General features: G+C 36.4%; 1 protein-coding gene across 4 annotated transcripts; it reads right to left on the reverse strand.

Annotated features, from left to right (window-relative positions):
• Positions 1–2,168: 2,168 nt before the first annotated feature.
• On the reverse strand, positions 2,169–15,512 carry LOC18449057 (uncharacterized). Of its 4 annotated transcripts, XM_088851738.1 has the most exons (4): positions 15,423–15,512; positions 12,941–13,021; positions 5,778–5,794; positions 2,169–5,658 (listed from the first exon to the last, which is right to left on the reverse strand). In XM_088851738.1, the coding sequence occupies exon 4, from the start codon at positions 5,293–5,295 to the stop codon at positions 2,665–2,667; it is 2,631 nt and encodes an 876-aa protein (XP_088707864.1). In that variant the 5' UTR covers positions 5,296–5,658; positions 5,778–5,794; positions 12,941–13,021; positions 15,423–15,512; the 3' UTR covers positions 2,169–2,664. The 4 variants fall into 4 exon arrangements, 3 of the variants coding, with proteins under 3 accessions (XP_088707864.1, XP_006859168.2, XP_088707865.1); XM_006859106.4 differs by having other exon boundaries at positions 2,169–5,794; XR_016044298.1 differs by lacking the exons at positions 2,169–5,658; positions 5,778–5,794 and adding an exon at positions 7,395–8,147.
• Positions 15,513–25,745: the final 10,233 nt, after the last annotated feature.

Consider the following 25,745-nt stretch of genomic DNA (forward strand, 5'->3'; position numbering starts at 1 on the left):
ACCCTGCAAGAAGAAAGAAAAATAGATAAAAAATTTATAGAAGCAGATTATCTATCTGATGATAATAAACAAATTAAGGATTGGTATCTTACTACTTTTGAACCGAGACTATTAGAACTATTTCATAAAAGATATAATAAATTTGTGAAAACAGAAAAACAAAATAAAGGATTCTTTATATGGTTAAGAGAAATATTAGCAGAAAGGGGAGTTTTTGTACCTAAGTTTGAAATACATACTCTAGAAAACCAATACAATACTTATAATATCTTAGAAGGAAATAAAATCACTAATGTACATCCTCCAGAAAAAAGCCTTATTATAAAAGGAAAAGAATCAGATAATGCACCCACTTTAGAAACAAAGGCTACTCCATATAAAATGACCACTGGTGAAATAGTACATAGAATATAATTAATCCCCCACATTATAGAACAAAATAATTATACTAATTTATGCACGCAATCTATAGGAAAACAAACACTAAGAATCGAAAATATGTTAATACCAGCCCCTATACAAGAATCACAGAAGTCTGTCCTATTTAAACTACTTCCATCTCTAAATAAAGAAAGATTTCATTGGATTGTTTAAGGTTGGAACCTTATAGAAACCACACCCATATATATATATATATATATAGTAGTGGTTCATACTACAGTGTTTCGCCACCGCCACGGACTTGTTATGTCCATGGTGGTTTATTGAACGAACCCTTGCCATCCGCTGCAGTTCCACATGATTTTTTGGCCACCATGGACCTAGTATGTCTATGACGGTACCACCACAGACATGTTATGTCCGTGGCGATCGAAAAACGCACGTCGCCTATTTTTCGAACGGTGATGAGCCTATGAGCGAAAACATTGTTCATTTTTGCTCATAGGCGTTGCGTAGTGTTTAAGGCCATTTGTTTGATCCAAATTTTGAAATATACACTATTTTCATTCTAATGAACAATTATAAGAAATAAAAATTTGAAAATAAAACCTGAAAGTATTTTCTTAGCCCGACCATCTATTTTGATAAGATGCTTAGATCTAGGCTTTGATAAGGATTTTTTCTTTTCCAATTTTTTTAGATGGCTTTATTATTATTAGATGAACAATGTTACGAAATAAAAAAAATGAATTTGAGTTTGTAAAGGCTAAAATCTTGAAATTCCCCAAATGGATGGTCTAGATTCGTTGTTAGAAGACTTATTTTGACCGTATCTAAGGTTCAAATTGAATTTTATTTTTTGAGAGGGATTGATTATTGAGATGAAAAGAGTATGTGTGCAAAATTTTGGGTCATAAAAATACCACAAAATGGTTTTCTAGAAGTGTTGTTACATTATACTATGATGCAACCATTGCATGAAATCTTTGCCCTATATTTGAAGTGATTTCATGCAACAGTTGTATCGTAATATAATGAACTTCAAAAACCAAGTTAGGGGCATTTTTTTTTACTGAAATTTTAAATATACACTCTTGTCACTCTATTGATCAATCACAAAATTTTTTTTTTGAAAACACAACTTAGAAAGTGTTTTTTTAGCTCAATTAACAAAGACCGTCCATTTTCTTGAGATGCTTAGATCTAAGCTTTAAAAGAATCTTTTTTCTTTCCAAATTTTTCACAGAACTTTATTATCATTAGATTAACAACGTTAAAAAATAAAAATTTATTTTGGTAGAGAATTTAAAATTTAATACTTCGAAATTTTTGACATCAAACGGCCTTACAAATATTCAAATAGCATGTTATCAATCGCTAACTTGAAACTTTTGAGGTCCTTCATTCAAAATAGAGAATTTTTTTGAATTTGAAATTGCAATTGAGTTTTACCGGATTTTAAAAAGATCATATACCCTTTCCAAAGTACATGAAATATATATATAAAAAGTCATTTTTAACTGTGTAAGGGTATTTTATAGTAAAAGATTTAGAAGTACTGAATTTTAATTTCAGGTATTTTATAATAAAAAAATTTAAAGTACTAAATTCTAAACCTACCACAAGTACAATGCATACTAGAATAACCAATATATATATATAAAAGAGAGAGTTTTCGCATTGCAGTTGACTTTTCTAACACCACTACAAAAATGTATCTTTCTCGGGAGAGAGCTAACAGACAAATACATGCACATATTTGATCAATGTTCTGGTAGGATGGCTTATGCACACAACTCCAAGAGTAGCTCAATAGTAGTAAGAAAATGACCACGTTCATAGTAGATTTATAGGAATTACATTTGTTAGAGCAATATGATTTGAAAAATAACATGTACAATACTAATCAGGAGACCCCCCTTGCATAGGTCTACATTGCACAGTGACCAAAAAAAATGGAAGGATATAGGTTTCATGACGAACCGAAAAGGTAATAATTATTTCACACAAACTACGAATTGCGAACCAGCGGATGGGCAGTCATTTAGTTCCAATAAAGTGAACTAGCGCAGTGGGGAGGCTGATGAAGATGATGTTGTCAAAAGAGAAATTACAAGGGTGTGAAATGGCATGCTTGGAAAACCCATATCAGGTTTCCACTCTTGGTTTCAATTCAGCAGGTCAGGCCCCTGAAAAGAATGTAAAAAGTTCAAACTTGAATGGAGACAAAAGTAGCCCAGATACAAAAGGTCATAGAGTAATTTATACTGTAGCCTCAATAATCTAGCGCCATGATGTATTATGTTTGTAGGCGAATTGGTAAGAATCCCACCCACATTCTGGCTCTTTCCTCTTCATGGGAGGAACAGACCCAGATGAAGCAACCTGCTGAAACGACTTCATCTGCTCTTCCACCATTGAGTTATTCAGGTCAAGGTTGGGCCTTGATGAAATGCCAATACCATTCACGGCTGATGCACTGGCAACTCCCATGACATATGGGGAAGCTCTTTGAAAGGAAAGACTGCCAGGTCCCATGATTTGGGGAACAACTGTAGCCCCACGAGAGTCCACCATGTAAGGCACACCACCTGATGCATACATGGAGGAAGGTAGAGGAATTGTGTGGCCAAGTCCCATACCATTGTAAGCAAAAGCAGGTGGCCCTGTATAAGCAAGAGTTGCCTGAATAGGTAGCACTCTCCCCACTTGTGCCATTGAGAGAGCAGGCCCAGACAACAAAAATGACTGATTCATGAATTCTGGTCCATACTGACTGCCACTAAAGTTTTGCATCGTGCTTGGATCAACCCTAGGTGCAGGAGCCGATGGAGCATTATTACAATTAACTTCAACTCTCGTTCCCATGATGGAAACAACAGAAACATTGGAAATCCCACTTTTTCCACCAGTTCCTTGAGGTGCTTGACGATCATGCACCTCACTATGGGATGATGGGTTATCATTCAAATCAAAATCCCTCACACAAGGCCTCGACGATGATGTAGGTGAAGGGCTACAGACCCCATTTCTAAGCTGCGGTAATCGGCTTTCCATCCTCCAATCAGATAAGAGATCTTTGCAGTTATCATCTTGCTCACTTAGACGATTAAGGTCCAAATTGAGCTTCTCTGCCCTTCTCGAACTGACCTCAATTGAAGAGTCTCCAGAAGGATGACCAGATGAGATGGGGACCTCCTTTTGTGATAACAAATCCATAGCTGTATCATCACAAGAATCGGCAACATTAAGGTCAATACAGAGGGAACGTTGAGAATGCTTCAGGTTAGAGTTGCTCTCCTCAACAGAACATGCACTGTCTTTATCAGGTGTCCTTCGAAGTGAGGCTGGACGAAATGCACTAGTTGCTGCAGATCCTATCCAGCTTTGCTTGCCTTCGAAGTGCAATGGAGTTACAGGTAAGGAAACAGGCCCTCTTAGAAAACCCACCACAGGGATTGGTGCAGTCAAGTTATTAACATAGCTAGAAGAAACAGTCACCGCCATTGATTGATCTGGGTAATCAGCTTCTTCATTTAAATCAAAACCGCAGAGATGTCGGGGATCATTGGTGGCTGATTCTTGTGCCATGGTTGTCAATTGAGATGATTCCTGTTCACATAGCCTGTCCTCATTTTTCATCATTGAAGAACATTTCTCCTCTCGTATTACATCTTTCCTCTCTGAAATCAACCCTTCACATCCAGATGCCCTCTTGGAGCCCATCTCATCATCAGAAGATTCAGAACTGTCTTGAGTGATTTGCTCCTGCTCATCCCCAGTAACCATTGAATGTTTCTCAGCTTCTATGGAATCAGCGGTGCTCACAGTGGTTTCAATGTTCATGTCCTTATCACAGGAAGAGCTACAAAGTGCCTCTCTATAAATACCGACTTCCTCCTCCACTTCTTTTGCCACCTGCCGAGCCACCTCCAGAGCATCGTCAACTGCATATGCGAACTCCATATCTGCACTACTCTTAAGGAAATTTTCATTTTTCTTTTCCAGATTCACTTTAGAATCATTGACCTTCTCAACTGAGGTCATGGAGCCTTCACGCTTGATTTTCATATCCAATTTACAAGGAAAAGTGTTCCTTCCATCTTCTGTTCTAAAACTTCCATCATCTTCTGATATAGAACCTGAGATTTCTTGTTTTCCAAGCAAGGTCCCAGTTGCATATTGGATGGACTTGGAACCCAAAGGCTCACCAATCTGATTCTCAGGTCTCTGCTCCATTACTTTTTTCCAGTAATTTGGTGACCCATCATCAACACCCTTGTTCAAGTTTTTTTCCTCTGAAATATGAGAATCCTCAAGATGTTTGCAGACCATTTTCTCCTTCACTTTCACATCAACATCACATGAATCAGCTTCAATTAAGTCCTTTTGAGCGGCAACATTAGGAGCTAATGGTGTAACAAGCTTCTTATCATCCTGCTCTTTCACTTCAGGATTTTCTGAAGCCTTTTCATGATTAAGAGCAGTTCGATTTTCTAAAGACCTGCATTTAATTGTGGAAGCAGTTCTTTCCGAGGTACCCAGAGGTAAATCTGTATCTGTAAGGCATCGGCATTTGTTGTCCATGACTTCCTCAGAAATAGAGCCATGATGGTGTGCCTCTAAGGGAGAACCTTTTGCATTTTCCTTATCTGAAGCTGTCTTTAAGGTTCCTTTAATACGAAATGAAACATTCACATCATTCACTGGTTCCAAGTGATTGGAAAGATGATGGGCTTTGGAACCACTTGTCTCACCTTCTACATGGGCACCCTCTTTTAATGGACTTCTGGAATTTACACAATCTGAAGACTTCACTCCTGGTGATGATCTTGATTCAAGAGTACATCTTTGCTCATGGTCACGAGAATTTGAGCTCTTGCTAAGGTCCTGTGTTTCTCCATCCATATTCATTATTCAGAACCTTGTCCCAAGCATCAGATAAGTTCCTTTTGAATTCTCCTGGTCCACATGCAGCTTTCTCAACGTATCTAATAATATGGTCAAACTGTCATTTCCATTTAAGTTGTACCTCTGAGCTTCTTGAAGCCAATTATCAAAGTACTGTTGACTCACCCAACTTAGTGAACTGCCCGAGGCAATCAGTGATTTGCGGTGGCAATTATGACACCACCAAAAGTTGAACATTCCCCAGTTGTATTGATTGTAATCTTGCTAGTGAAATCTTTCTCCAGCTGGATAAAAAGAATAGTCGACACTAGAAAAGCTGGCAAGTCCATTTTCATCTCAGTCGAGGTAGATTCTTAAGTTAAATGCCTGAGTAATATTTTCAATTTTGTAAATAAGATTGACCAAGAGGTATAGTGCTGACATAGCCACCTCCTCTTTCTATTGCTCAAGAGAAAAGAAGTCAATCAGCAAGCCAGAACACGTACCATTAATAGGTTTAAATCTGCAATAATACCAATACAACCAATTAGTTCACTGTCACATTCTAAATTTCAAGATCATTTCACCATAAACATGCAATAAAGAGGACTCCATACTTGATGGGGACTATATACGATTCACATAACAAATCAAAATGTGGAGAAAATAAAAGAAAAGGATGAGAGCAATCCATTTCTAGGAAGCCAGCAGCAATAAACTACAGGATAATTGTCATTTTTATTTTCACATCAAGAGAACCAAGAGAAAATGGGAGTCAAATGATATTAAAGAAGATTTTACAAAAACTAAAAACTTCCAACTTGGAAACCACTTAGCTTTAGTTCCCATATTGCAAGTTTTATGATCAATACCTGTCAATCTCTGACAGTAAAGAAATAAAATTGATTAGTAAAAAGAAAGTTGTATTTAATTCTTTGCAACCTCCTATATTCGTCCTCTCTCCATTTAGATATAAAGCAAACTAATGGGCACTTGTACTGGACGAATTAATCGAACTATAAACATTCTGATTCAAGAGTGGAGAATAGCTTGAGATAAACTACAGAATGATACCTGAAGCTTAACTTTGATGGTACTACCTTCAAGGACCCCAGAGCTTTCAGAGTGGAAAGACTACTTGCAATTTTCAATATAAAGTACTAAATAAATTTGTTGGGCCCATGGAGATTAGTGAATCTCTTAACGCAAAAGCAAAAGCACTCTTGACTAGCACTCAAGTACCCAATATTATGAGAGAAAATAATTTATTATCTACTGCATTATCTAAAAAAACTCCAGTGGTAACCTCTGCTCTCCCCTTTTTAGCTTTTTCCTTGTTTTTTGATAGGTATTGTGCAGTGACCTAAGTATTTAAGTGGCTTCTGAATTCACCACGTCCTGCAAATGCAAGGAAATTGGAATAAATGACCCCCATTACCAAGTGGAAGTAGTCATTACCTTCTCAAGAGCAATAAGAACAGAGTTTTGATCAGATTTTGGAAAAAGAAAACTGACAAATGCTCAAACTGGTTTCTTTCATTCTTAGAGACATGGAATATGGCATGAGTATTTCTTTCAATATTTGAATTGATTTTCCCTGATTTTTATAGAAGATGTTAGCAATCCTTTCAAACTGTTCATGATAACAAGATATCTTTTTAATCCCTAAATTCACAGTCTGTGTGACTGAATTGTGGACTTGCCTAAGTAATGATTTGAGTTGACTAAGTGGTTGATCAGATCCCCAGTAAGTCATGAGCCTACAAACTAATAGTGAACTGTGAATCAACATGATGTATAAGAGGATAAAAACCATACTCTTTAGGAAGAAATAAAGTCCCTATGAGACTCTTAACATATTCTTGTTTCTACCAAGTTGAGAATTACATAAGGTGGTAACCTTAAACAATCAAAGGAAGGTGCACCGATAAACTTTGTCATAAGATGCAATTTTCGTGTCAAAAGTTTTAGGAAGCCACGAGAATCTATTGTCATATCTAATCATACAATTTTAAACTCCAAAAGTGGTTCAAATCAAGTAGATCTATAAACGCATGAAAATCTTGAAAATGGATGGTCTAGATAATGTGTTGCGAGATGTACTATTCTTTGAACTTGAAATCTTTTTCTTTTTTCTAATATCCATGCATCTCAATGCCGAGATGATCAATTAGATGGTTGTCCAACATCAAAATAGCCTTTTCAGATGGATTTTTGAGGTGCACCGCATTTCTACAATTTGAGGTGTCAACCTTATATAAACTTTTTCCATTGCATAATTGCAACAACAAATGCACTCCCAAAAGAGAGACGATTTACAAGATCTCATGATGCACATGGCATTAGTAAATATCTTCTCCAGAGTTGAAAGCATCATTGAGAACTTTTCTTTCTCTCAAGGTTCTAGATACCAGGACTCCAACTCAACAATCCGTGTCCAGAGAGACTGGGGAGATATATGACAAATCCAAATATAATGTGTCTCTGCATGGGCTTATGGTGTCAAAACTGCACGAGGTACAAAAGAATACACCTAAAATGCCCAAAAGCAGTCAGCAGGTCAACCACCTCAAAACAAGAACCTAAAATACTCGAGCAGGTGTTTGTGATGCAAGTGTTTAGGCGGACAACATTGTGGGTTGAGTGGACCTAGGCAATTACCAGCTAACTCACTGGGATTTCTCTCATAACCCCTCTACAAATCATCACTAAATATTTAATCTCTCCATCCACCAACCTAGATTTCTTTTGCTCAAAAAGTCAATGAGTAGATTCATCATTCGTCTTTCCATGAATGATGAAATATTAGGCAAGTTGCAGAAGAAAGCTCAACATGCGCTGCTGCAACTTCACCACCTTTTGTTGTAGTATGTCAGCTACAAATGAAGCATATATCATATTCATACGTTCTCTTGTAACCAAGTAGTAAATGATAGACCTGCGTTATAACATACTTTACAATAACAAGTGCAATAATATAATCTTTGATGATAATAATGTTGGAAATAAGATGCATACTGTCATTATAGCAGTATCTAACATTTAGCTCCATCAAGGTGCATCGATATCAATAATGCCCAATTTGTCCATGATGTCATGTAGCCCTTGTTTTTCCAAAGGCCTTCGTAAATGTGTCTGCAAATTTAACTACGCTTCTCACATGAAGAATACATAAGATCTCAAAAATCACTTTCTCACCATAAAAAAGATCGTCAGCTTCGATGTGTCTTGTATGTTTGGGGTGTTAAGACTTAGAATATGCAAATTATACGATTAGAAAAACAATACATGCAAATTGATTAGCGATGACGAAGGTAAGTTATACACAAAACCCGAGATACATTTTGAACAAAATGGATGGGAAATTTCATCCTATCTTAAGTTGTATTGTCGAATTAAGCCCGCAAGTTTGGTTTGTAACCAATATATTGTGATTTTTGTGCTAGGGACAATATAGGATTGCATTTGGCTTGAGCTGTTTGCTTTGAGATGGCTTTGTTTATTGCAATATTCAGCAGCTTTTGGTGTTGCAATCATAGTTGTTGAAAATGCTTGGGAACCCGAATAGTTTGAGGAACCGGAATCGCGCCTGGTCAGAAGTTTCCCATTGTAGGAATCATTGTCTGTACATTAGGAATCACTGGGAATGAGATTCCTAATTTTCAGGAATCGAGTATCGATCGGAATAGGTCCAAGTTTCATCCACATATGAAACCGAGATTCCGGCCTCCTAGAAATCGAGATTCCCATCCCACTGGGTTCGACACTCCAAGTGTCAAGTTTCATGAATATGCGGAATCGAGTTTCCGTCATCTATGGAATCGAGTTTCAGACATATGCGGAATCGAGTTTCCGACATATGCAGAATCGAGTTTCCATCATTTATGGAATCGTGATTCTAACATATTCGGAATCGAGTTTCCATCAATGGAATTGTGTTTCTAACATGTTTGGAATCAAGTTTCTGAAATATATGGATAAGAGATCCATGCTGATTTGAGATCGAGAATTACAATAGCAGAATCGAGTCTCTGACATCACTTGATTCGAGTTTCTGACATATGTGGTACATAGATATGTTGTTGTGTAGAATCGTCAGTCCATATGTGTTGCTTTATATGTTATTAAATGATTTCAATATTTTATAGGAATTTAAATTAGAGGAGCATAAATAAAATTAGCATTATTAATAACCACTTTAGATTCAGTATTTCAATACTAAGCAATGTTGTAAGGCTACACACGGTGTAAGATCACTTAAGCAGTCTTTTCAGATAACATATGAGCAAGATTAAGAAACCAAGGCAGTTTACATCACCGCAAATATAAGAAACATTATCCTATGGGCATTTCAATAATTTCACATAACATATGAGTAAGATTAAGAAACCAAGGCAATTTACATCACCGCAAATATAAGGAACATTATTCTATAAGCATTTAAATCAGGAAAAAAAGAGTAAAAATAACATTACTAATAACCATTTTGCAATCGGTAGTACAGTACTAAGCAATGTTGCAAGGCGAGAAGGGGTGCAAATTCACTTAAGCAATTCACATAACTATGAGCAAAAAACTATAGCAATTTACATTAACGCAAATATAAGAAACACTATAAAGATAACTAAAAAAGCAACATAATCTCATTAAATTCCCTTCGGTACACATGCTGCCTAATGCTATCGTTTGGGACCTCAAAACATGATATCCACTAGAAAATAAAACATTACTTTTGTGGTTATTATTTACAAGAAACCAATGTTTTATATGGTACAGATGATTCAAAATCCTGACGACATGAGTTCCATTATTTGTAGAATCGTGTATCATTCATTTAACAAGGAATCAAGATTTAAACCTCGCTAGAAGTCAGATTCAATCTATTTGGGAGCGTCTACCCACAATTAGGGGGTTCAAGTTTCTCTAGATCTACTGGATCGAGATTCCAAAAATAAGGAATCGAGATTCCAAAACTAAGGAATCGAGTTTCCTTGGTTCCGAAAAATATTCTTAAAAGAAGTGTTGAATCAAGATTCTGAAATTAACAAATCGAGTCTCCTTGGTTCCAAAAATAGGTTTCCACATATGTGAGGAATCGAGATTCTGAAATTAAAGAATCAAGTTTCCTATGTTGCAAAAAAAAGGTTTCCACCTAGGTACGGAATCGAGATTCCAAAATAAAGGAATCAAGTTTCGTTGGTTCAAAAAAAGGGTTTACGTGGAGTTTCCTTAACGGAAACGTGGAAACGGGTTTCGGAACCGGAATCGCAGAGATTCCGGTAACTATGGTTGCAATGTTATAAATAAATAAATAAAACTCATGGCAAAGCACAACAAGTATTGCCCATCCCAACCAGAAACTCCAACTAAAATATCTAGATGTGCAGGAAGAATCCAACCCACGGAAAGACAAACAACATCATATGCTATGCTAGTACTCTCCAATAGGAGATGGTTTTGAGTCTTAAGCAGGAAGCTGCTCTAATACCAAGGCGAGAACTTCAGTCCCTGAGAAATGAAGAAATCTGTGCTGGAATTTCTGGAAGTTATTTTCCTAAAGGTTATAAGACCCAGGACACATGTATACATTTTATATATGGCTGTAAAACCCTACACAAAAAGGGAACATGGAAAATATAGAACTATGTTCTGAAACCCCTACAATCCACAACAGTTCAAGACCACTATGTAACTGCCCAGGAATCACTAACAACGTGCTGGCTTTAGAAGCAAGACCATCGCAAAGGTTCCCGAAGTCAATTCCAAATCTATTATGCAATATTACCCCATAACACATGGATAAACAAATAAATTTACACTATTAAAGGAATCATTTTCTTCCCTTACAACTAAAATGTGTAATCATAGTGATAGATAAACAGATGTAGAAAATAATCTAAAATAAAATTATGAACAGTCATTCGTCCATAAAAGAATGAATATCAATAAAAGGACGAAGTTTCCTCCAATAGGTCACAACAACGTCAGATAAACATAAATATGGTTGAACTGTCGAAGTGTACAAGTCCAGATCTTGAAAATACTCTCCTAGTTATAACACTATCTACCAATGTCACACAAATATCATTTGTAACCAATATTGAACGCCTCATGACATACTAACGGTCAAAAGAAACACTTAATGACATACATACAAATCTACTCCTAGGCTACCTCGTAATCAGCACCCCACTCTGAGTCGAGACCTAGCAAATCATCACAACTCACTACCAATAGCCAAAAGTACATCTACTTCTTAATCTTGCAATCAGGCTCCTAATCTAGTCCACTACTCTGGCAATCATTACAGATCCAAACCAATATCTTAGCTCTATAGAAATCCATGTACCTACTCAGTGTTAACCAACTCATCTTCATCATCTATCAAATCGTTATCATGATTTATATTAATTCATGGTGGCCACCAATGCCTATCATGATGATTAAGCTGGTCATGTAATGATTTTTTACCATTATTCCTTAAGAGTTGTACTACACATATCTTAGATTATTAATTCTTTTTTCTCTAGTCCATTTTGCTACTGGTGTGGATCACACCGTATGTAATGTAATGTAATTATTTAAAATTTTGCACTTGTTTCAATCTACAATATCTGGGGATAGTTGGGCATAAACAAGCTCAGGTATCAAAGTCAAGTGTCAGCAGTCAGCACACAATAATGCATGACTTCAACTATTTCTGATGAAATTATCTAGACAACTGTTTTAGGGAACTCAATAATCACTAATCACCACTTCCTTTTAACAATGATAAGACAAGTACCATAATATGCTATCTTTAATGATCAAACAAAGTGCATTGGGGCTGTTCCATTACATTTGAAATTTCCAAACAAGGGGTGTAATTTCTTGTTGTACATATCAGCTGCCCATCACATTGGGAGCTGTCGCATGAAGTTAATGGCTTGGAGTAGGCATCATTTACCCGTCAGAAAGATAGGCATCATTTACTCGTCAGAAAGATATACATCATTTACTCGTCAGAAAGATATGCATCATTTACCTGTCTGAAAGCCATCACTACTAGCTTAACTGCTGTCAATTGAGGAGAATGGAAGGTCAGTAATGACAGATAGATCAAACATTTGATCTTTTGTGTCCAATCATATTCTCAAGTTATATTAATCAAAATAAATAAGTATATAAATAAAACATATTCTCATGGGGATTTACCCCCACAAGAAAGAATTTTTCTATGACATTGGGAAGGAGCATCTGCAAAGATGCACTTTGCATTTCTTATGCATTTCTTAATGTGGTTTCCAACATGTTTTATCCAGTCTTATTCCCAAGTTTGTTTCCCATTTGTTTGCAGAAATTATCAGGGTTCCTTCTTTTTATTTATTTTCTAAAAAGCATATTCTACCCTCCCATTCTCCGTTTCCTAATACATTTGCCTATTACATTCTATTACAAGCAATGTGAACTTAGGCCTAAGGGATGTGCACATGCAATGAACCAAAAACACATCAAAAATACCGAAAAGAAGAATCATGATTAAACGGTCTAATGGACAAATATGTAGGGAAACCGAGTTCCATAGAGTATAGTAATTTTGCCACAATAACAGGAAGATCCATGGATCTATAAAAGCACTGTACAGGCATCTACATCCAAAGTCATTCATTTAATACGAATAGAAGCATACCTTGAAAGTGGACATCTTCTCCAAGATAAGAGAGAATGAACATCAAAAACCTTTCCGATCAGGCATCAGCTCTTTAGGTTCCTAAATGAGTCAGCAAGGGGCATGTTACCATGAGGAAATAGACAAAAAATGAATACTGATATAAATTTCAATACATCATATTATCATTTCGAGCTATAACCTCCAAGGAATGGCCATCAGCCTGCAAGGACCCTTATATTAAGAAAGAGTTAAAAAGAAACATACTTTCCTTGTGCTCAAATTGAACATTAACATCTCATTAACCTGTATGAGATAGGTAACCAAGAACTAATGAAGTATATGAATTATCCCAAGCTTTTTCCTTTTTATTTTGCTGGGTAACTTTCCAACTGCTTATATATAAGAATCACTGCATGATTTATAATAACATAGCTTTGGGAAAGACACTTGCGATGAGAGGTAAAAGCACAATATGCATCAACAAATATCAGTGCTCAAAGAATCGGCGAGTCAATTTGAACTTGGCAGAGTTAATTTTGCCTCGGCACCCTGCCAACGTACGTATAAGGTACGTCATTACACTGGTGGAATACCTGTACAGTACTTGGGTGAGTATTGCACAAACTCTCCCTAGCATTGTAGGACTCGGGCAGACTCACTTAAGTTCTACAGCTTTCAGGGGAGTCACTACAGGACTTGCCTGAGTACTATATGCTGAATCAGAAAATAAAAATGGGGTGGAAATCTGCCCCCCTTCTTTGATTTTTCACTGGTGGAATACCTGTACAGTACTTGGGTGAGTATTGTACAAACTCACCCTAGTATTGTAGGACTCGGGCAGACTCACCTAAGTTCTACAGTTTTCAGGGGAGCCATTACAGGACTTTCCTGAGTACTATACGCTGAATCAGAAATAAAATGGGGTGGAAATCTGCCCCCCTTGTTTGATTTTTCTCACTCGCTGGAGCCCAAAAACCCTAACTTCTGATCCATGAAACCTAAGCTAGATTTCACTAGATAAAGCTATTAGAAGCCTTAAATTCCAAAAAACATTGCTAGATTTCAATAATTTCGTACTAGATTGAAAACTAGGCAAGTTTTAGCCTGATTTAAAAAAAAATATATTTCAAAATAGATGGTAGATCTTTAACGAAAATCAAACCCTAGAACTAACTTTGTGCTCTTGGTCCAACCGGATGCTATTTTTTCCATAGATACAAAAAATGACTTTATATTGTTGAATTTTGGATACTATTCCTCCCAAACTTTGAAAGACTCGGATCTCCTAGATCCAAAGTCAAGAGTGCAAAATTGGTTTCGACTTTTTATTGGGGCTGCATTAACACCTAGCATAAAGGATCTGAAGCCTCATTTCGCATTAACACCTAGCATAAAGGATCTGAAGCCTCATTTCGCACACCATTGGTAAGCTTTTGTTGCATGTTATCAAATTTTTTTCTCACTTTAATTTTTAAATTATATTAATTTTTCCATTTTCAGGGTCTTGAGCACAAGCCTGAGCTGTGTAATTGAACTCTGATAAATATACGTGAATACCAGTGTAGTTCATATTCAACCCAATTGGACATTCTAGATATTCTAGATAAGAAAAGAGATAACTTAGATTGACAGCCTCCATACAAAGATAATCATGAGAATCACAGTGACACAACAGCAACCAAAGTGAAAATCATTCTTCCCTCATGTGTTTCCATAATGTTACAAATTAAACGACCACCAAGAAACCAAGCAAAAGGAGCAGAAACTTGATAAATCTCAGAAATTTCTGGATAAAAGTAAATCCAATTCCCATGACTAATTACCCATAGGGCCAAAAACATAGCACCTAAAGAGCAAAACTAAACTCAATTTCTCTCCAGAACAAAAACTTATGCTCCATATTGCCAAAACACAGATAAAGTCGAACTGGATACAAATGCAAAAGAGATCAAGAGCAAAAGAACAGAGGATCAATCAAAACCAAAAGTACAGAAGCATGGGAATTGAACTTATTACAGGCAGTTGAGCTGAGAGAAATCAATATAGCAGCAACCCATACAACAGTAAACCCTAAAACCCCAAATTAGCAGAGGTTTCGAGCGCAAGACAAAAACTCTCCACACTAAAGCAGAAGTCCCAGACTCCAGAGAGCGGAAACACACAGATGAAGAAACCCTAAAAATCTCAAAATTTAGCAACTAATGACATCAAATAAACCAATTCCTCAATTCACACAGACGCATATTCCAATCAAAAAACCCTAGGTGCATCTACCACCACAAAGTTTACTAAATTGATGGATATCGTCAACAATCCTTATAAGTTACCAAAATGGATCTAACATTCAAAATCCGAAACAGAGCACACAAACAATAATCAAATGATAGATAGGTAAAATACAACACAGATACATGGATAGAGAGCTTAGCCATCAAAACAGAAGAGAGAGAAACAAAACTGAAGAGATAATATCAAGCTTCAGATGAGAGAGAAAGAGAACCTGAACGAGTTGCTGAAAGTTCCACAGCCGAGAGAGAGAGAGAGAGAGAGGAGGGAGAGAGTTCTGAAGTATGTCTCCTCGACTCCCGACGAAACAAACGCGAATAGCTCGTCGCCCTTTCTTCGTTTGCGCGTAGTTTCTTTTCACACGTGCAAAGGAATGGTGACGTCATTCAGAGGACACGGTGTCAGGAGAGGAGCTCCGGTAAGTCGGATGCCGAGTCTGAAGGGTGGAAGTGGGACCACGCAGGAAGGATCATAAATACGTTTGCTCCGCGTGTGGGACCCGCGTCGCACTGGCGTACGGAGGCACTGGACAGCTCTCGCAGTCGGAGACATGTCGGGAGTAGGTTCGCTCGGTGCACGTGGAAAATGTTGTACGTGCCGGTCTATGAGGAGTAACTGCTTTTCCGTTTGGGGCTCTAAACAATCCAATTAGAACCCCCTTTGAAAATTTAACTAGAAGAGTTCTTTTCATTGTCAAATATCCTCAAATTGATCATCTGGATATTAAGATTGCATGAACATGAAAAAGAAAAAAATGGATTTCAAATGCGGGAAGTAGTACATATTATGATATTTTTTTTAGATCATCAATTTTCAAGATTTTTAAGTTTTTATAGTTTAATCTACAGATTAAGCTTTAAATTTTATAATTAAATATAAAAATATATTTTAAAACTATCACAAAGATTTTCAATATTAAAACTATATTTTTATACTATTTTAAAGTATCAATTTACTTTGATTGTTTATAGCCTTGGCTCTCTACAAACCCCACCCGTTTGATGCGCGATTTAAAAGTGGAAATTTGGACCACATACTTTTGCTGATCACCGACCTGTTCTGTTCGATATTTATAGGAGACATCCGACGCCCGCGGGGCCATCACAGCATTTAGCAATTGGAACACAATGCCTTTTGGCTCTCAGATTTTAAACCAGCCGGTATTTGTGTCGTCCCTAGTAGTACGTTTCTACATTTAATGGCGAAGGGCCATTGTGATATTCTCATAGTAAAAAGTAAAGTTAAGGATCCCACACTTTAATGGGGATGTTGCGATTTTCACTCCCACTACTAATACAATCTCACTAACACTTCGAAAAGATCTAACTCTTAACCTATTTTTAAAATCCGGATAAAACATCACTAACACTTCGAAAAGATCTAACTCTTAACCTATTTTTAAAATCCGGATAAAACATATCGTCCCCACTCAATTATCCAAAAAAGATACACCTAAAGGTTTTATATTTATGTAAGAGTATAGTGACTATTTATTCTTTTGAGTCATCATCATCATCCAAGTTTTATCCCATCTATTTGGGATCGGTGTTTACTCCTGTATAAACTAATATATATGGTAACAAACCTCTGTTATAAAAATAAAATAAAATAAATAAAAAGATACGATTGAACTGCACTTTTCATGTAATAGAAAAAAAGATAACATCTCAAGATTGAACAATGACGGTGAGATCTCCATGTCAAAAAAATTCAAAATTCAAATCTTTGACTCTCAGATGGTTCCCAAAATTTATAACTGAAAAAATTCCAAGTAGGTAATTTGATTGAGGGAGTACACACACAACATACACTTGTAGGAGCTTAGTATACGTGCCCAAAACTAAATACCAGTTTTCTAGTTTGTAAAAAACACCCGAAATATCATCAGCTATTTAATATATTACCATTTATCAAAACAACGGATATTCTAGCTCAACTACTTTCTTTAATATCTTGAGAGCTTTCTTGTTAAATTTCTCCTTTTTTTCTTTTGTTGCGGTTGATTAGGGCACCCGCATTGATGGTGGATTACAAAAACAAGTAACAACCATATCTGCGCTACTCTACATGGAGCACATGATTAGATATTATGTTGGGCAAAATATATGCTTAAGAGGATTTTCATAAGCTGACATTTTGGAATCCACTCTAGAATAACCAGCAAATTATTTTACAAGAAAAAAGGTTGGATTTTCATTTCCTAAATGTTGGCATCCTGTGCCCATTGGAATATTTTTTCTTTGTTTATACTTTATAAAATTTTCTTAAATATAATATATATATGAGTATTGATCCTATGAGACCCTCCCACACCCATGTGTATAGCACCCCAAAAGATCACCATTAAATTTGGCACAGATCTCTAAAAAAGTCAAGTATCATTCCCATATGATAATTTTTCTAGAGATCTGTGTCAAATTTAATGGTGATCCTTAAGGGCCTACATACATGGGTGTAGGAGGGTCTCATAAGATCATTACTCTCTCTCTCTCTCTTTATATATATATATATATATATATATATATATATATATATATATATATATATATATTCAAAGTAGTTTCAAACCATTATACGAGGATAAGCATATCTCTAATATCTAGAAGGGCCGTTTTGTCAATGATCCGTTAAAAGGAACATTAAACTTCCCTTTTTCCTATATAAAAAGGAGTTTTATATGGTAAAAATTATAGAGCCATTGGTGCTTTTTGATAGCTGCTTTTCTTTCTAAAGGTTCTCGGATGGAAAACCAGAGCTATGTGATTACCAGCCTCACAACATTTCCTTTTAGATCTAGGGCTCTGGCACTCATCCTTGACTTTGATATTTGCTCGAGTTTGTATCGAAGTCACTAGGCACCCTGTTTGATTATTCATTATAATGAATGATATTTGCTAACCCTTCGAGGAGTAGCCGAACAAACCATTTTTCTCTTTACTGTCAAATTATTTGTTTCGTCAGTTCGTCTTTTATTAGTATTAATATTAATTTTAAATCTTAAATGTAATATTAATTTGAAATCCTAAATTGTTAGGGGTAATAGCTTAGGTTTGGTCCGAGTCAGGTCGGGCCTAGACGCGATCTGACTTGACAATTAAAATATCTGTGTTTAACTATATTTAAATATATTTTATTTATTGGGAGCCAAAAAATATTACCGGATCGAGTCTACCCCTCGAGTCTCGGTTTAGGTCCAAGTCAATTATATTTTCGTAACAATTAAGGAAAAGAATATTAGTAGTCAGTTTTTTTTCTTAAGGTACTCTTACACATCAAATATTTCCTTAATGTACTCATTATTTTTTGATATTTGATATCTTTTTTTGGACCAATAATCATACTTTTATTGATGATTACAAAAAGGATATTACATCATCAGAAATAACAGAGGAGGGTTAAGAAGCACCACCCTTAGTTAAAGCATCAGCTACACAATTTGCTTCACGATAGACATGAGAAAAAGAGATAGATAATGACGCAAAAGCATCCATAATCTGTAACCATAAAGAACGGAGTTCCCAAGGGACCCTCTACTCCTTATTGCACCGTCTAATCACATTCAAAGAGTTCCCTTCAATCATGCAACTATTACCTAGATTTTTAGGAATGAAAATCTTCAGTCCCCAGAGCAAAGCACTAAGCTCAGCAAAATTAACAATTACAATAACTATTAGACCTGCATATGTAAATAAAATATTTCCAAAACTATCGCTTAAAACTCCACCAATCCCAGCCTGGCCAGGGTTACCGAAGGAACTCCCATCAAAATTAAGCTTTAGACAGCCCAAAACAGGAGCAAGCCACATACATTTTGGTCTACCAATACCAACACCCATAGAGAAAGGTTAGTGAGATTGACCAAAACATCTACCTTAGATATTCCCCAACCTTCCTTTCTAACTAAAAGCCAAGACCAAATAAAAAGCTTGATAATATGAATTAGTTCATCGCAAGAAATAGAGGTCCCATCAAAAGTCATTCTATTTCTCTTCTTCCACACCTCCCAAAGAATCACACCTTTTGCTATCGTCCAAATCACATTCCAAACTTCGGCAAATAAGGTTGAGCTAGCTGCGATACATCCCAACCACAGATTGGGGAAGCACCAAAGTCACACTTACCACTTCAAACAACCAATACCATATTCTTATCGTAAAAGGGCAATGGATAAATAAATGGACAACCGATTCACCATCTACTTTGCAAAGCAAACAAACATTTGGCGATATCTTTCCCCTTTTGACTAAATTATCAATGGTCAATACTTTATTTTGTGCTGCCAACCAAGTAAAGACCTGGACTTTATGAAGAATCGGTCATTTCCATATCTAAACAATATTGAGACAAGACCATCTCCATCGATCATGAAAGAAAAGATTATAACAAAATTTAACAGAAAACAAACTATCACTTTCAATCTCCCAAATCATATCGTCTTCAGCGTTCTGTGAGATATAAACCTTGTCCAATAGTTCCATCAATGAACACCATTGAGACAACAACACATTATTCAATCGCCTATAAATAAGAAAGATATTCCACGAAATCAAATGGCCTCTCATCTCAACAGCTTCACAAACCTTTATATTTGGCCTAGAGACAACCCCAAAAAGCTCTGGGAAATCAGATTTAACTGGAAAATCCCTAATCCACTTATGATGCCAAAATAGAACCTGACTTCCACTTCCAATATTCCATCTGAAATAACCTAAAATCATAGGTTTGCAATTAGAAATAGCCCTCCGCACATGAGAAGTATCCTTACCTCTTCCACCTCCTAGCCAAAGTTCGTATCTATCCATATCATATTTTGATAATAGGGCTTAATACCAGATGTGATCTTTCGAATTGATACTATGCCACCACCATTTACACATCAATGCTTGGTTAACTATTCTCACATTTCCAATACCCAAACCACCTTCCCGCTTAGGAGTACAGACTCTATCCCATCTTAACAAATGGAATTTCCTAGCCTCACCACAAGAACTCAAAGAAAGTCTTGCATCATCTTCTCAATTTTTTTTCCTATTGATGAGAGAATATGGATCAAGGACATCTGATAAACTGGAAGGTTAGCCAAACAAGATCTCAACAAAGTTACCCTTCTTCCCAATGACAAGTATTTATGCTTTAACATATCAAGTTTGACTCCCACCCTTTCAAGCACTTCGTCTCAGATAACAATAGACAACCTTGAGTTTGAGATAGGTAAGCCAAGGTAGGTGACAGGGAAAGACCCTACCTTACACCCCATAACACTTGCCATATTCTCTGCCAAAATGTCTGAGCAATTAATACCAATCATAGCGGATTTATGGAAACTAACTTTTAGACCCAGAGTAACCTCACAAACTTCCAAAAATCTGGCAATGTTTTCCACTTGGATCGACTCAGCATCACAGAAAATAAGAGTGTCATATGCATATTGTAAATGAGATACAATGATACCTGAGTCTGAAATTTTGAAACTTTACCCCAAATTATCCACCATGTTCACCATCAAACTAAAACATTCAACATAGATGGTAAACAATAGGAAGAAAGAAGATCACCTTGACAAAGTCCTCTTATAGCATTAAAAAAACCAATAGGGCTGCCCTTGAATAACACAAAAAAATTAGCAAAAGAAAGATATCTAAAAATCCAACTTCTCCACCTATCGCCAAACCCCATTCTTTTTAAAATTTCTAACAAAATACCTCATTCTACCCTGTCGTAAGCCTTTTCCATATTTAGTTTCAATAGTAACCCAAGCTTCTTAATCAAAACTCGAGAATGAATACATTCTTGCACAACCAGCACACTATCAGTAATTTGGCGGTCCTCAAAAAACGATGACTGTGTACTCGATATGAGGAAAGGAAGGACAACATTAAGGCATTCAGCCAACACTTTGAGAATAATTTTATAAACACTAGTGAGTAAACTAATAGGTATGATATCTGAGAGCTCTGAAATCACCGATTTCTTAGGAATCAAAGCCAAAAAGAGTAGAGCTAACCCCTTCAAAAATTTGTCCTCTAATCATAAAATCTCTGACTAATACCAACAAGTCACCTTTAACCAAGTTCCAAAATTTATGGAAAAATGCTAAAGGGAATCCATCAAGACCCAGCACCTTATCACCTGGCATTGCAAACACAGCCTTTTGCAATTCCTCAATGGTGATATCTTTCTCCAGTTGACATTAAGGTCCAAATTCAAAACCTTGAAAGGAACTTTAGTTAACTTGGGGGTAAATTTTACTTCCTTGGAAACAACACTCTTGAAATGGCTAATAACCCCAAGTTCCATAGCAGCGTTATTCTTTGAATCAATCCTCGGAATGGACAACCCAGAGAGATTATTTTGCCTTCTCCCAGCACTAGCAATTGCATGAAAGAACTTGGTATTAAGATCTCCTTCCTTCATCCATTTGTTGCTAGATCTTTGTTTCCAGTAAAGGTCCTCTGATCTCCCCAAATCCCCCAACTCTTTAAGTTTCAAACTTCGATCTATCATGGATTACTCTGTTAAAAGACTTGGGTGTTAAGATCTAACAGTTCTATCTCAGCTAAGACACCATCAATCTTAGCCTTTAAGTCAAATTTGTTATCTTTCTTCCACAATCAATTTAGGTTTGACGTCCAATAATTTTCTATGTAATTGGAACTCTATAGTACCCTCAACCATAGTATTTTACCAAGTCCCTTTAATGAGTTCAAGAACCTCTTTCTCCTCCAACCAACTCACCTCTAACCTGAATGGTTTAGGCCCCCCCTCTTAACGACCCCGTATTCAGTAAAATAGGGAGATGGTCAGAAGACAATCTAACCATGGATTTGACAGAGACTAAAGGGAAAACATCCACCCAATCGATAAAGATCAAGAATGTACCAAGCTTGGACATAGAAAGATTAATTACACTATTATTATACCAAGTAAACTTAGAACCAATAATAGGAGGGTCCAAAAAAGAGTTGTTTTCAATAAACCTATTAAACATCATCATCGATGTATTAATAGGATTTCCTGCTAAGCATTCGTTTGGCCACCGAAAAAGGTTAAACCCCCCCCCTCCCCAACCACCACAGGATAAGGAACAGACATAATAATAGAATTCATATAATTAATAAAACCTTCTTTAAGAATGGAAACAGAAGGCCCATAAACATTCATAAAGCCCTAAGAGAACCCAAATTATGACCATTAAAACCTAGAAGCAAAAATAGCTCTCTAATAATGATCTCAAAGTTTTGAATAACCAAAGGATCCTAAAGCACCCATAACCCCCCAGATCTACCAACCGCATCAATCCCACAAAAACCAACAGTACCTGAACCCCAAACTTCCCTAGCCCCATAAACATTAGGACTAGGTAGTTTGGTCTCCTGTAAAGCCAAAATCACTGGTTTGTACTTAGAAACCAACAAAAGAACATCCATTTTTCTTCTGGGGTCACCTAGGCCCCTAACATTCTAAGATAAGAAATTCATTTAAAAACAAGAAGGGGGGGTGGTTAGATGAAGAACTTGGTCCAAAAGGACCACCACCAAAGTACATTTTCTCCAACAGTAAAGCCATGTTGAGCTCATCATCTTTAGAAGAAGAGGTTGATGAAGACGAGTCCAGGCCCACCACCAATGGGTCACTAAATGAAATAGCAGCAGCAATCGAACCACCTTTAAGGATGCCATGGGCCTCCAATCTAGCAGATGAACGGACACCTCTATGAAACACCTTTTTCTTTTTAGCTGAAGAAGCACCTTTGCCTGGAGACTTGGAAGTTGCAACCGGACCCTTCGCTGATTTTCTGCCAGACTCACGTGCAGTCTCTACCTCTTTCTCCACATCAATCTTAGCCCTTCTACGCTTTATAATCTCATCACCACGCTTAGAGGAACCTCTTCCATCCCCATATCATCCATCATCTTGGCTACCATTTAAGAAACGTTGCGAGGCCCCAAAATTAGTAAAGAAGGATCACCTAGATGAGGAATAGCACTCAAAGGCAGTGCCAAAGAGGAATTCGCCAAAGCTAAATACATTGAAAAAGCATATGTCTCATGTATAGCAGAGCAAAGGCCTCACTGGAAATACCTCTGATTCAATCACCACAATGGCCATCAGGTCAATCAATAGAGGATCAAAGCAAGAATGGCTTTTCTTTGTCAATCCCTTGGCTACCGCCAAATGCAAAAAAAGGGGATACATCTCTATTTTCCAAAAAACAACCAAAAACAGCCAAAACCACCTCCGGTAAGAGAGCATTGATTAATTAAGGATATTTAGGTAATTAAGGACAAAATAAAAAATCTGGATAGAAAGAGAGCATTGATTAATTATATTGAAGAATGGTATTATCCTCATGATGTGTGACATACCCACATGGAGCATTACTTGCTCTTAACCACTAATAGAATAATATTAGCTTCTTATAAGAATATCTACTCTACTCCTCCTAGTGAGGAAAATACCTTTGCTCGAAAAACAATTATATTACAAAGTAAGGGTAATGAGTGTAAAAAAAAATATTGAGTACAAATGATAAGGACACTGGTAGTTTTTTTGAATAAATAACAAAGGAGACTAGTAGACTTGGAATTCATTAAGGAGGGAACCAAAAGGGTTCTCTCCCTCTTCACATTAAGCTTAGCATGTTTTTCCATCTAAATTCACTAACTTTTAAATTAAATGGTTCTCTCCCTCTTCACCTCCCCCATAATAAATATTGGGAACAGAAAATGAGGAAATAAGGAGAGAGTTTTCCAATGCATTTAACCAAATTTCTTCTTTGTTATCTCATCAGCAGTCATTTCGCCCATGTTTTTCTCTCTCACCTCTTGGATAAGCATTTTGGCTAGATTTTGATAGAGGCTGGAGCTATAGTTTTATATCCTCTCTCTCTAGATATTCTCTTTTCTTATAGACCCCACCATCCAATAAAAATAAAAAAAACAAAGAAAGTGGGTACTTTGTGTTAAAAAAAAAAATTATGCGCAGATACAATGCAAGCATAATTTTTATTGGGTGTTAAAATATGTTATTTTTTTTCTCTCACATTGTGTGATAATACCTGCAATCTCATTTATGCTTTTTAGAATTCCTTCAATAACACTTATCTCCTGATTTTAGTTTGTATGGGTGGTGTTGTTGATTATGACAATAGTCTCACTAGAGTTTCACTATATTATTATTTTTATTATTTTTATTAAATTTTTATTTCTTTTATGTTTTGGAGTTTTGAACATTTTGCCCGCTCCAGTGGTCTCCAAAATACTTAGTTTTATCTATTTTAAGGCTGTCCATTTAGGTAAACCAAACATCTAATATTTAGAAGGAATCTAATTGATGAGAAATCAAAGGTAGTATTTATGGTATGCGTGCAAAGAGAGACACCCCAATTTAAATAACAGCTTGACTAACTATGAGGTGAAACACAAAATAAATATTTATTTATTTTCTATATTTTGGTTGATTGGAAGCTTCAATATATATAATAATAATAATCATCATCATTTTAGCATTTTTCTAATTAATTAGGGTCGACTACATGAATCTTGGATCTCTATTCTGCTCTATTAAATGCCATATCAAGCCTCAATATATATATATATATAAAAGAAAAATCTTAAAAATGCCTGTAGGCACCCCATTTTTTAGCAAGATAAATGTCACTATTTTCCTAACCTTAGACAACCCTTAGGACCACATTATTCTAAGAAATCCTTGAACCATAGAACACCATAGTCCCTGGTCTCCACCCTACGATCCAGTATCCGGACAATTCATCGATTTTGGAAATAATCATTAAAAATAACAAAATATTGCATTTTTATTCTATTTTTTGAAGATAATTATGAAAAAGCATGTAAATCACCACAAAATTGGAAAATTCATATCTTGATCAAATTTGGATTAGACGACACAAAGTGCGTCGCCTAATCCAGATCGACCCAAATCATGTGTTTTAAACTGTCGACCCATTTTCAGACCAAATTCAGTGGCTTTGGACCATTTTGGGCTGAGCGATCACTTTATGTCACCCAAGCCCAGCCCTGATCTGGGCCACACACTTGTGTCGCATAGCCCTCTTGCCTCAAAATGTGGTTTTGAGCTGGCTTGGCTGGGCGACAGTGTGTCGCCTAGCCCTCTGACCCCAAAAACATGTTTTGGGTTGGCAAATACGCTCATTTTTTGTAGTTGTCCATTTTATGCATTTTTCAGTCTATAAAATTCATTTTTGCTCTAGGGTTTTTGCTCACCTAGCTAAGTGAGCAAAAACCCTAGAGCCGAGAAAACCATAAACCATCAATCCACAAATAGCCATCTTCAACCTTTAGGTCAGTAATCCCCAACCCTAGTTCAACCAAGCCAAGGCTTGCTCAATTCTAAAGAAAGAAAGGAGGATGCACAACTTAAAAACTCAACTATGGTCTTGATACGGGCGAGGTCTCAAAGCCTCGGGTGTCCCAGGCCAACTGGCCTAGTTAGGTATATTTAGTTTTATTTTTTTAGTATTTTCATTAAATCTAGAGTATTTCCTTGCTTGATT

The sequence above is a fragment of the Amborella trichopoda genome, chromosome 11, assembly GCF_054954075.1.
Source record: "Amborella trichopoda isolate Santa Cruz 75 chromosome 11, AtrichopodaSantaCruz75HAP2 v2.0, whole genome shotgun sequence".
Taxonomy (NCBI): domain Eukaryota; kingdom Viridiplantae; phylum Streptophyta; class Magnoliopsida; order Amborellales; family Amborellaceae; genus Amborella; species Amborella trichopoda.

Excerpts from the sequence above, each read along its gene's own strand:
- LOC18449057 (XM_088851739.1), bottom strand. The coding sequence starts at position 5,295 with ATGAATATGGATGGAGAAACACAGGACCTTAGCAAGAGCTCAAATTCT.